The sequence below is a fragment of the Copadichromis virginalis genome, linkage group LG20, assembly GCF_057382275.1.
Source record: "Copadichromis virginalis isolate Kocher_CV1m ecotype Utaka linkage group LG20, C_Virginalis_male_GT1.1, whole genome shotgun sequence".
Taxonomy (NCBI): domain Eukaryota; kingdom Metazoa; phylum Chordata; class Actinopteri; order Cichliformes; family Cichlidae; genus Copadichromis; species Copadichromis virginalis.
The window spans coordinates 31,529,478-31,542,687 of NC_140637.1; the positions used below are offsets into that span (position 1 = coordinate 31,529,478).

The following is a 13,210-nucleotide window of genomic DNA, read 5'->3' on the forward strand; positions in this document are numbered from 1 at the left end:
CTCCACCAACAATTACAGCATTACAAAGTGCAAAAATATTAAAACAAGTCACTGTAACTGTTCTTTAACCAGTTAAATGATCAAAAATCTTTATATTTGTCAAGCTCTGCAAAAGGTGAATACCTTACTAGGTATTTAAAAAATGTGAGTAACTCAAAATTTTGAGATACTAAACTTAAATTTTGGCATATGGCTAGCATTAAATAAATGAATAATAAAATAAATAAGTAATAATGGTAAAAAAAAAATACATTTAAATTAAAAAGTGCTGGAAACAAGCTTCCATTCCTGAGTTTAGGCAAATAATCGATTTTAAGTAATCTAAAAATATCAAAGTTACAAGGCTTGTTTAAAAAGATCTATGGTAGCAATAAGAATGAAAAACGATCATTTCCTACAGAGAGAGCGTGGGGCGCTTGAGCCATTTTAGTTTTAATCTGAAGGTACACCGGAAGTGATGCCGTTTGTGTTGAGGCTAATCTGACGAGAATGGAAGCGTTGAGGAGGCGTGTGGTTCCAAACAGGAAGAAACTGGGAAAACACGCATTAAATACGATATCCTCGGACACAGCCTACTAACAGCCTGGGGCAGATGGTACAAACTACTTTTTCTCCATGCCGGAGGCCTGTGGACCGTTCCTGGTGTACTCCTTTTAGATCTGTCCCGCAGTCGGAGGGGCTGTTTGGGGGGGGCTGACGCACCAGCAGAAGCGCAGGAAGGCGGGGGGCTGTCATAGCAGCAGGCTAGGCTAGGCTAAGCCTGGCTAAGCTAACCTAAGCGCTGCAGCCCGGAGAAACCTTGAACTTGTGTAAACTTTGTGGAGTACAACACCGGAAGTAGCATCACCGGAGTGGTTAAACGACAACCACGGACTCCACAGATGAGACAAATATACACAGACGTCTATTATTTTTATAGTTTTTTTTTTTCCTAAAAAGTGTTAGCCTGGCAGCGGACTTATAGCCAGTTAGCTGTTGAACACATCCAGGCTCTGGCAGAGGGACGTGAGCGGGAGAAAATCGCCTCAGTTTGCCCCATGCACATCCGCAGAATGGATCTAATTTGCGTTGTTAACCAGTGAAAAGCTATTGGACGCTAACTAACACAGTGGATGTTAATTAATCACTGAGGTATCAGCGGATGAAGATTGTTTTTTGACACATAAGAGGGACTTTTTTTCTGTTTTGTCATATCGGTTTTTGTGATAACTTCTGCTTTCCGTTAGTGTGGTTATCATGGAGGTAGGGGAGCCTGGCAGCGGCAGCTCGGAGCGGTTACATAACGCCAGCAGGCCGGTAGAGAAGCTGCTGAACGTCGCCTCCTCTTCAGCCTCCTCAGCCTGGCTCTGACAGCTGTAAACCCCCTCCAGCGCATACACACACACACACACACTAACAGACTCACAGACGCACAAACAAACACAGACAGACTGACAGCAGGACAGCAGCATGGAGGTGGTGTGAGGCATCTGGGAGATAGAAAACAGCAACGAGAAGGATCGTTTTGCTGAAGATGGAGTCCAACCCACTGATTAACGGTGAGAAATACTGCTGCAGGATACAGTTGCGTGCGTGCGTGTGTGTACCGCAGTCCTGCGTGTGTTTCTGTGCACTTTGGAGGGAAGAAGCAGCAGCTTTGCAACAGGTGTGTGGAAGCTGCTGTGGCCTGCAGCTGGGTTGGACCTGAATTGTTTTCATGCTGCTGCAGGCGTGTACAAACTTGCAGCCTGAGAGAGAAAATCCACACTAAATGCTCTTTAACTATTCACAGTAGGGGGGCAGAAAGTCACTGCAGGGGGGATGGTGTGTGTTTATATGTTTTCTGTTGCTACAGCACTAATACCTGTTTATGATTTGGAGCAGAGCACACTACTAGAGATTAATACAGGGGTTATGAAAATGACAGTTTCTGCTTTATTTTATCAATTCATATGAACATAAATGGAAATGCAGCATGCTAAAAAAAAACATTGTCAATCAGTAACTTCTGAGATGGTATTGCATAGTGAATCGAAATCTATTTGTACGTCTCTGCAGTTTTAATTACATCTTTTTTGAAAAGATCAACACCACTGGTTGAAATACAGTTCCAAACCATGACAGAGTCTCCACAGTGTTTTACAGGTGGCTGTAGACACTGTTGTAGCTTTCTCCTGACCTCCTTCATACATACTGATGATGATTTGACTCAGAAATATCAAATTTGGATTAATTGCTCAATTAGACCCTTTGTCAGTGATTTTCACTTGAGTTCTTGTGTAATTTTCATACATCAACCTTTCCTTTTCCATTCCCTTTCACTGCTTTCTTGACTGCCACCCTTCCACTGAGATCATTGCTGAAACTTCAGTGATCTCTCAGGTCCTGTGTCAGGTTTTTGCTGGATTTGTTTTAAGGACGTGACTTTCAGATGCTGTCTGTCTGATGTAAACAGTTTCTTAGTTCTGCGAGTTTTTCTTTTGTCCTTAACTTGTCCACTTTCTTAGATTTTTCAAGGACATGCTGCACACCATGGCGAGATATAATGCAAGTGCTTGGCAATGTGGTCGAGCAAAAATACTACAGTATGCACTACAGTTTTACAGTACTGTGCAAAATGGAACAACGTTGTGATGATACTGATTGGTTTTGGGCTGCAATTGAGGTTATCGATTGCTTCCATGTGTTCTGCTTTTGCTAGTTGGCACCAGAAATACCTGTTGGCTAAATGAATGATTTTTGTTTTATAATGTACAACGGCAGTATCTATTCGTTCAAAAATGACACAACTTCATTGACCACTAGCCAGAGCAAAAGCCCTGACACATAGCTGTGGCCCATCTGTCTGATCTGACCCATTTTTCCAATCCGATGCCAACTTTCTGGCTGTGAGTGTGTGATACAGCATACCTGTTATCAGCATTAAATTAATAAACCGTGTGTAACCTTGGCTACGTTCACTTTGCAGGTCTTAATGCTCAATTCCGATTTTTTGATCAAATCCGATTTTTTTGTCTGCTTGTTCACACTACGAATAAAATGCGACAGCAAACGTGCTCTAGTGTGAACGCTCAAAGCGGCCCGCATGAGCAAAAGATGTCACACACAACGCGCTCTGTTTAGACCCAGACCAAACAATATTGTTTGACTGATGGCCCTTAATATAAAGACTTCGGATTTTACGTTTCCCAATTTTTGCTTTAAGTTATTTTGTTATTTACATAATAATGTAAATAACCTAATAATGATCCTTATTGCTGTTTTAGAGGAGCGGTGCTTCAAAGGATAGTTGCAGATTTCTGTCAGAATCTGCAGATTATACAGTACAAATAAAATGTTAACGTTGTCTTCCCAACAGTTTCACTGACATCTACTCTGGATGGCCAGGAAGCGTTCACGATGTCTTCTCCAGCGCTGATAATTAGCATCTGTCTTGTGTCAGTGACGTAAAAGACGGATTTAATGCGACATGACTATTCAAACAGCAGTCGCTTTCTAAAACATCGGATATGTATCGGATTCAGTACCACATATGACAGTGACCCAGATCGGATTTGAAAATATCGGATTTGTGCCGTTCACACTGTCACACCATGATCGGATATGGGTCGCATAGGGTCAAAAAATTCGGATTTGATGTGCCACAGCCGCTCTATCACGTGACACATACTGCTCCGACGGGCTAAGGTTATGAGCTGAGTAGGGCTGCCACGATTAGTCAACTAGTCACAATTACGTCAACTATCAAAATCGTCGACGACTGGTTTAATCGTCGACGCGTCGTTTGAAGCTTTGTAAGATCACAAAAGACGCAGGAATAAGTAGCATGATTTAAGAGTGCAATAACGGACTGAAACAGAAGATGGCAGCACTGCATGTACAAGGATGCCAGCTGCCGTTAAACCCTGAAGAAGAAGAAGCAGTGTCCCAGAATTCATATCGCAGCCCAGCTCAGTTTCCAACAATGGCGGCAGCTAGTTACTTTTAATATTACTCTTATTATTCTTTCTGGGTCACAAAATAAATGTTTAGCATATTTTCAGGCGAGAATGTAGCTGTGTAAACCTCAAATATCTTCTCAGTTTATCAAGACACTAGGGCTGCTCAATTAATCGAATTTTAATCACGATTACGATCTGGGCTTTCAACGATCATTAAAAATGACTGAGCCGATTATTAGCCCCTCCCTCATTTATCCGCGACACCTTAAAGGCCGGTCCGTGAAAATATTGTCGGGCATAAACCGGTCCGTGGCGCAAAAAAGGTTGAGACCGCTGATTAAGAGGACCCGAGGGAAGCTCGGAAAGCTAAGCAGAAGTTATTTGGAGAGGAGAGTGACTGCTGTTGGTTGAAAAGAGAGGTAAAAAAAAAAAAACTTCAGTGGTGTTGCACACTATTTTATATTATTTTTTAAAGTCATTATTCAATACATTGTTATTGTTAACCCTTTAAAGCCGGTCAGAGCAGCACGCTCCGTTTTGTGTAACTATTTTTAAATCCCTGTAGAACCTGAACCGTGTAAGCTAGCGCAATAATTTGTTTTGCATATGAAACTTACATCTTATGTCATCAGCTTGTCCTCGGTCACGGTTTCCTTCCACATAAATTGCATAAAAAGCGCTTGCAGGAACAAAAACATAATATTCCAGAAACACGCTTTGCCGATCCGATCAGCTGTTCGTAACACTTCGCACATTGAAACAGAAGTCACCGCTAACTATCACATGTCCGCCATTTCCTGCCCGAAACCGGAAGTGATGTCATTTTCGCGGAAAATGTAGTTTTTTTTTTACTTGTAGGCCTTAAAAGCCTATACTGGTCATGTTTGACTTTTCTGAATAGTTTCTGGGATGCTTAGAACTCGAATTGCACTGCTGGAAATAGTTTATTTTGATGCACCTGCTGTTTTCTTTGCAAATTTGCATCATAGGATTGTTTTTGTTTTTCCTGCAGTATATAAAAATTAGGGGTGCAACGATACACAAAATTCACGGTTCGGTTCGGTTCGATACTTTGGTGTCACGGTTCGATATTTTTTCGATACAAAAAAATGTTCATGCATTTTTAATTTGTTATTTATTAAAATTATAAATATATATTTTAACTCAAAAGTACAGTTTTTAAATTTAACCCTAACCCTTGTGCGTGTTTTTTATTTTGACAGCGAATGCGCATCTGCGGACCACTTATGTGCAGCCCTGGTTATTTAGCTCGTCATATTGCAGCCACAGAAATTATTTTGTCCATGAAACCATAAAGCTGCACTTTCTTTTTGCCTCATAGTCTGATTTGTCATAACTTCTCCGTTTTGTGGTAAGCTTTTCTTTGGCTGTCACTTCTTCACCCTGACCTGTCTTATTTGGCTCAGCAGAACTGAAATGCTTTTACACACTCACTCACATAAGCTCAGCGATTCTCTGCGCGATCAACCTCTCACATGTTTAAGCTTGCTGCGGGAGATTTCACTTGTCATGTTTGCATAGTAAGCTAACGATTAATAAGACGATGTCAGAGGAATTGGTGCACAAATTATCATCACTCACAGATCAGTGCTGTCGCTCTCTATACACAGTTCGCACGATTGCAAAGTGAAAGCAAAAAAACAAGCGCAAATTCAAACGCGACTTCAATATGTCACATATTGACAGTGGCTCACCCAATGACATAATTACCCAGCTACATTTCCGAAAGAATGCAAAAGCATTGACATATATTTTTCCTACAATAGCCCGACGGGCAGGGAAGAGATAGATTTTGGTAGCCCGACTGAAAAAATCGCTAGCTCCAGGACGTCGGGCTAGCGATATTGCAAGCCCTGTATCTGATTGAGGAATCACTCATCTTTGGAAAAGAGAGTTTATTACAGAGAAATGTCTCTTTCCAAAATAAAAGCTATACTATCCGCTTCTTCTGGGCTATATTCTCAGCAGCATAAGGAGAATCATGTGCTAACAGCTGTCTAAATGACTCGGCTAAAGTTAGTAGCATGCTTGTTGTTTTTGTCTTTGCACTAGGATGATGTCGGCGTAAATGTGCAGTCATATTCGTTGTGTTCCCACTAGTGCTTTCAGGTTAATCTCGTTGAAATGACCTTAACGCCACAACACGGCAAATCTCCGTTAACGAGCTACCGCCGATCGCTCCGTGCATGGGGCTAGACGGCCAACACGTTAACGAGCTAACTGCGCTAACACACTAGTTCACACCAATGTAATTGAGCATTGCATGGCACATTCAACATACTGTTTTACTTTAGTCCATGACTCGCTTACCTTCAGGGTCATACGTCACATGAAAACCAAAATAATTCCAAACGCCAGATCTGAATGACGTTCAATTTGCCTGTTGCAAGGAGAGCTTAACTTCTGTCTCGCTAGCTTGCCCTGCGCTCTTCCTTCTGACTATGCTGTCTGTGTTGAGCGCTCAGTGGATCTGCGCTCGACAGTGCAGCCTAGGCGGAGTAGTCGAACACAGATTCACTGAGCGCTCAACACAGACAGCATCGTCAGAAGGAAAATTGATAAAATAAATTACAAATGTTGTATTGTTCGATACATATGCGTACCGAACCGAAAGTACTGTATCGAACGGTTCAATATCGATACGAATATCGTTGCACCCCTAATAAAAATTGCTGTATCTCCAAAATAAAACTATGAAGACACTCAAAATTAATTTCCTGTTGTTGTAAACTATTTTTTGCAACTTTTTTGTATTTAAAGTTTTGAGGGATAAACCTCTTAAATTTCTCCAAGTAGAAATATATGTTAAAAAACAAAAACGATTTTCAATTTTTTTTGTAGTTTATTGCACTTTTTTGCAATTAATGTAGTTACTATGGACTTAATGCATACATATTATTAAAATATGGGCTATAACAGTTGCATAGCAACTTGAAATGCTCCCACAAATGGCACTACAACATGTAAAAAAATAATATAAGCTCTGGCGGACTTGGTTCTATGGTAGGTCTTAAAGGGTTAAATAAATATCGTCAAATAATCGAGATCTCAATTTCAGTGAAAATAATCGTGATTATCATTTTAGCCATAATCGAGCAGCCCTACAAGACACCACATATTTTCAAAAGCGCTCCGACGTTTTCGGAGACATCTGTTACCCACCAGCTCGATAGCTAGCCGGGGGCTAGGCTCACTAGAGCCGTGAGAACACCGGACTCCCGGCAAATCGTTTTCAAACCCACTGCCGTCTTTCGCTTTCACTTAGATACCTTAAAACTGTTATTGTTTGGCTTTTTCAGTATTTTATTAGTTCCTGAGTAAATCGGTTTGGCTGAGATTAAAGTTATAGTTTTTACACAGCTGAATAAACGTCAAGGAGACAGCTGATTATCAGAAGTGTGAGATGCTCGAGAATATACTGTGGTGTCCTGTTATATTTTAGATAGCAAGGAGTTTATTAAACTTCACTGAAACAATCTGCAAATGTCTTTAAAATTTAATAACCCATCAACTTGTCTTTATTTTTAGTTAGCACTTACCTTAAACACTTAAAGCTGTAAGCTAATGATAGTTATATAAGAGCAGATGCTGCTGGGGCAATAAGCTGTACGTTTTACGTTCAATGGATGCATGATCTGATTAGTCGACTAATCGCAAAAATAATCGGTGACTAGTCGACTATCAAAATAATCGTTTGTGGCAGCCCTAGAGCTGAGTTACGCCATGTTGCAAGTTTTGTGAGGTGCTTTTGTGATATTTAATGGATCGGATTACATTTTTCATTACTCTCCGATATCCGATCCAGTAATTTAGGTCAGTATCGGACCAATACTGATACGTAATATCTGATCGGTTCATCTCTAGTAAAAAGTAAGGTTTTGTTTTGTTTGGGGGGGTGTTGCAAACATAGGTTTTGCCCCCTGCTGGCCAATAGAGCGAATGCAGGTTTAGGGCACAGACTGCAGTAAAGATCCAAGCGCTCTGGGCCTGTGTGGTTTATGAAGTGTGGCGTCTGCTTGAATTTCACTGTAAAAACTGTCATTAACACAGCCCTATCACAGACATGATGCCTACTGTTATCATGGAGACAGTGTCAGGTCTGTGATGTAATATCACCTGCTGCCATGGCAACACTGACTCATTCTGATGTGTGTTGAGCGATGCTGTGAGATGTGACATGTTTCTGGTATGATGCGTGCTGATGAGGAGTCACAGCGCTGTCAGCTGTGCTATCGGGACCATCGTGTGGTTGGATTCCACGTCATTTCAAGGCTGAAGGTCCCTCTCACAAACATCCTGTTTTTGCTTTGACTTTATTCTGAAAGTTTTGACCAGAAGTGGTGATTTGTATCTTCTGAGCTTTCAGGATGTTCGTCTTCAGTTCTTTATCTGCTGTGTCAGTCTGTGTTTTTGGAGGAAAGTACATGTTCACTGCCATGTTCCAGACACCTCTTGACTTTGTTGACTCTGAAATAAGAGAATCTTTGGGTTATCTGTTCAAGAAAAGAGCTGATTTTAAACTGTGAGCCACTTGCCAGGTTCAGAGCATCTGCGAATCTAACCTGCCTGCTTGGCAGGTTATATTCTGACTCCTCCCCTTCCTGCTGCTCTTGAAGGGGCTATCTGATACTCTTTTCATTTCCTCTTAAATAGAATCGGTGTCAAAGCTCGTATTGAAGTGCATTAATGCTGTATTATATTAAACACAGTCAAAGTTTCAACATAATGAAGGCAGCGTATATACGAGGACATATATGTGCACCAAAAGAGCTTCAGACTGCCCAAACACCCAGTTTCAGAGAGTTTATTTCTACTCTTAGGTCTAAAGATTAAGATGGCCTTAATCATCAGGTGACTAAAATGACCAAGTGGGTGTCATTTATTACCCCATTGCATTTCATACAGGAATATATACTGTTTCCTTTATCTATGACAGATGACGAACATATTCTAATGAAACTAAATCATATTTCTATTATCTTGTTTTGTTTTTTTGGCATCACAGTTTCCATACTTTATGCCATACTTGGCTGGTTTAGAAGAGATGTGAAAACTCAGAAAGTGGCCAACTGTTCACCCACACAGAGATCAATAGCAGTGATATAGTATTTGAGTAACTGGGCTACAGACACAGTCCAAATATCCCTAAAAGCAGCCTGTCTGTCGGCTCTGGCTCATCGGTTGTCGAACCACAAGCACTTCAGGGGCATCTCTGAATCTCGACTTAGAGAGACGACCTAAAATGACCTGTTTCAGTCAGGGGAAGAACTGAGGGGCTGTACCACGGCTCAGTATAAGATTTATGAAGGTTGTTTTGAACTGTGAGTCATGCAGAGCTACTGTCAGAATGGATTCCTGTTTAATTGGCATTGAGGAATTAGCCACAAAACGATTTTCAGAAAAGCCGACAGTGTTAGAAAAAGAGGTGTCGGTAATGTATCTTAAACTGCCATTGTTTTAAATCGTGATTTCAATTTTAAATCCATTAATCAATCAGGCTTTTTATCCGACCAAAAGGTAACAAAATATTGTTTAATTTCCTTTGATATTATAAATCATTGACAAATTAATCTTTTATATTTTTAAGCTGCACAATCAGACAAAGTTTGATTGAAGACTAGTTTCCTTTAGTAAAACCAGACACTTTCCCCTGTAACCAGAACAGTATGTTGAGATCTGACTGACAAACTGATGTCAGGAAGCAGAGAAACCACAGTGCAACAGGACGTGGTTTCTGGGAACAAACCAGTGGTTCGACTCAGTCTGTGTTTGGGTTTTTCTGTTTTCCTCTCAGCGTTTGTTCTGTGGGAACTTCAGAAAAGTCTGCGTATTCAGAATATGGATTAAGACAGAGCAAAGCTGTCATACCGGTGAACACTCTGGCATCTAGATGTGTAATAGTTTATTTTCTGAACTTGTGAACGTGTTCATTATAAAACTACGGCTGCAACTGATGTTGACTCTGGCATTTCGTTTTTCAGTTGCTCAAGTATCTTGGCTGTAGTAGAATTAAGATTACTAAAATATCAGCCAGTTTAAGTATAAAAAGCAAGGGTACCAAAAACTGAAAATGCACTAAATAAAAACAAGTAGTAGCTAAACTGAGCTTCAATTGCTGAAAATTCCTTTTTCAAAACAAAAAAAGAGCAGAACTGGAGCTGAAGATCATCAAAATGAAGAAGTGCTGAAATAAATGCTGTACAAGAGAAAAAGAGCAGAAATTAGCTCAGCAGGCAGTTTCTGATTGGTGGCAGTTTGTAAACACCCCTATCACACAAATGTGGACACGCATGTCCCCACACAGCAATGTTTGCACATAAGGACACACACACACTGTGATACACACCTGCCTCTGTGTTTCTATGCCAATCAGTCTGAACCAGTGTCTTTTATACAGTCACTGGTCTGAATCTGCTGAATTTAAATCCACCTTTCAGGAGCAGCTTGTGTCTGCATCCTTAAGTCATTTTTATGCTCACTGCATCCTTTGTGTCTCAGGTGTCACATGACGATTTTCACATCACATCCTGTGTTGTGAGAGACAATCTTTGTAGCGCGTTGGTCAATCAGTCACCTCTTCATTTTTGTAACTTGGAGCATTGATCTGCAGCTGTCGCAAAAATCCTACACCGAAGCTCAGACTCGTGCAAATACACAGAGTGAGATGTTGTAATCGGTTTGAGAACTGAGTCTTAGGCTACGTTCACTCTGCAGGTCTTCGTGCTCTATTCAGATTTTTTGATCAAATCTGATTTTTTGTCTGCTTCTTCACACTACAAATAAAATGTGACAGCAAACGCGCTCTAGTGTGAACCCTCAAAGCAGCCCGCATGCGCAAAAGAAGACGTCACACACAACGCGCTCTGTTTGGACCCAGACCAAAACAGCATTGTGTGACTGATGGCCCTTAATATAAAGACTTGTTTCGGACTTTACGTTTCCCAATTTTGCTTTAAGTTATAAAGTTATTTTGTTATTTACATTTGGCCTAATAATGATCATGATTGCTGTTTTAGAGGAGCGGTGCTTCAAAGGATAGTTGCAGATTTCTGTCAGAATCTGCAGATTATACAGTACAAATAAAATGTTCACGTTTCTCCAACGTTGTCTTCCCAACAGTTTCACTGGATGGCCAGGAAGCGTTTGCGATGTCTTCTCGGGCGCTTCTCCGGTGCTGATAATTGGCGTCTGTCTTGTGTCGGTGACATAAAAGACGGATTTAATGCGACATGACTATTCAAACAGCGGTCGCTTTCTAAAACATCGGATATGCATCGGATTCAGTACCACATATGAAAGTGACCCAGATCGGATTTGAAAATATCGGATTTGTGCCGTTCACACTGTCACACCATGATCGGATATGGGTCGCATAGGGTCAAAAACATCGGATTTGATGCGCTTTCGCCTGCAGTGTGAACGTAGCCTAAGTTTCTAGTTTTTCTTTTATAAATTTTAAAATGTCACTGTTTGAAAACCATCCATCCATGATGCAGGGCTTTTGAAAACCATAAAAGATATAACAAAACTAGTAATACCTTAATGGTGTTGGGACCGGTTTAAAGTTTTTTTCTCTAGCTCAAAGTATGCGGAACTAGTTACGTTTCAAAGTAGGGTGGGTTTAAAGAGGATTAGAAGATTTTTCCATTTCATTCAAACCAACAAATAAAACTCATAAAAAGAACGGTTTCCGTAGCACAAAGTATACAGAAGTAGTTAAGTGCCAAAAAAGTGCAGAGGGTTTTAGTTATGTGAAATGCTTAAACAGCATTCACATTATTTATTTACAGGGATTGATGGAACAGAAGATCAGGCAGCTGGGGGGAGGAAGAAGCTTTTATAAAGGTTAAATAAATGCGCTGCACTGTCAGCAGAGAGGTGCACGAGTCGCTCGGCTCCGGCTCTTATTTTTTAACTCATCAGATGCAGTTTCTTTTTCAGAAACCAGAATTTCTAATGGGATTCCCACCGTCTGCGGCGGTGGTTGTTATGGTCAGCTCACAGTGTGAGGGCAATCTGACTCGTCTCTGTGCCACGCTGAAACCTGCGCGCAGAGATTAGCTGCTGCATTCATTAATTCGCGCAGCGCCCTTGTATCTGGCGTAATCGTCGTCATGTGTTTGTGTGAATTTTCCTGCAGAGATCAGGTTCACGGTTTTGCTCTGCTGTTCCTGCACAAGGTAAACAGCACACCAAGAATTCTGCTGAAGCCTCTGCTCTATCATTACTGAGCAGCAGTGGTGGAAGATAATAAAGTGTATTTACCCAGGTACTGCTTTTGTGGTGCTTTTATTTCCCTTTTGTCTGCAGCTATAGCGTTGTTTGAAGAGCAAAGGCTTTTCCTTTTTTAACCTCTCAAAGAAAAAGTAAACCGTTCTACTCTGCTAGTTAAAACTTGTTTCTGTTGACGTCTCTGCAGTTCTTCACATTCACTTACATTCTTTTTGTTCTGATTTATTGAGTTTGACTGTGCCTAGTTATGTGCACTTGCACTAGCGAACAGTAACAGTCTGGAACGGTGTTTGATTTGGATCTGATGCTCGCTCCCAAACTTGATTACCTGGTTTATCCAGTTCTTCTTTGTTTACTATGTGGCATGCCAGCAGTGGTTTGTGGGTTGCTGGGAGGGAGGGCTCACATAGTATGGAAGAAGCTTACAGCTTATGATCATTTGGATGCTTTTCAGTTTTCATGCATTTGTTTGTCACATTTTATTGTACAAAGTTAGGAAATCTGTGTTTAAGTGGAGCCACATGTTTCCGTATGTGTAAAGAATGAATCCCAGCCGCCTCCTCATAGTAATTGATACAGATCATTCATTTTATCATGGGTGTTGGCTCAGTACTGGGAAAAGTTGGATCAGTGTCTTTAACTTGCACGGTGCAATAAGTTTCATGTACATTTGCTTGAATTATTTATTTAGATAAATATTAATTTAAAGGTTCTGCTCTTTAAATATTTTAATAGTCCAGTATAGAATAAATTAGACCATAATGCAGTCTTTACTCTGGGACTGGAGTGCAGCTCCACAGTGACGCACCGCAGCAAGCTCGGGAAGATGGAGCCCAGTCTAGAGGAGTCAGAGCTAGTTAGCAGTAACTGGACTTTCAAAATAAGAGCGAGGGGATTAGCTAGTGATAAGCTGAACATGGATGGTGGCGTCCCCTTGGATGCATAAAAAAATACACATCCAAGAAAAAAATTTAAGATATTTAATATATTTGGGTGGGTTATCCCGTCCAGGGTCAGGTCACGCTGTGTGCTGATTG

At 40.8% G+C, this 13,210-nt stretch overlaps 1 protein-coding gene across 5 annotated transcripts in view; it reads left to right on the top strand.

Moving 5' to 3' along the window:
- Positions 1 to 449: 449 nt before the first annotated feature.
- elk1 (ETS transcription factor ELK1) overlaps positions 450 to 13,210 on the top strand; it is a 39,658-nt gene continuing 26,897 nt past the window's right edge. For 4 of the 5 annotated variants that reach the window (XR_014917063.1, XR_014917064.1, XR_014917062.1 and 1 more), the window contains exon 1: positions 450 to 1,538. Coding sequence is in view for 2 of the 5 variants with exons in the window: in XM_085443131.1 (XP_085299257.1) it covers positions 1,514 to 1,538 (25 nt within the window). In the remaining 3 variants the exon portion in view is untranslated. The remainder of the gene's footprint in view (positions 1,539 to 13,210) is intronic. The other variant, XM_085443132.1, reaches the window with a different exon arrangement.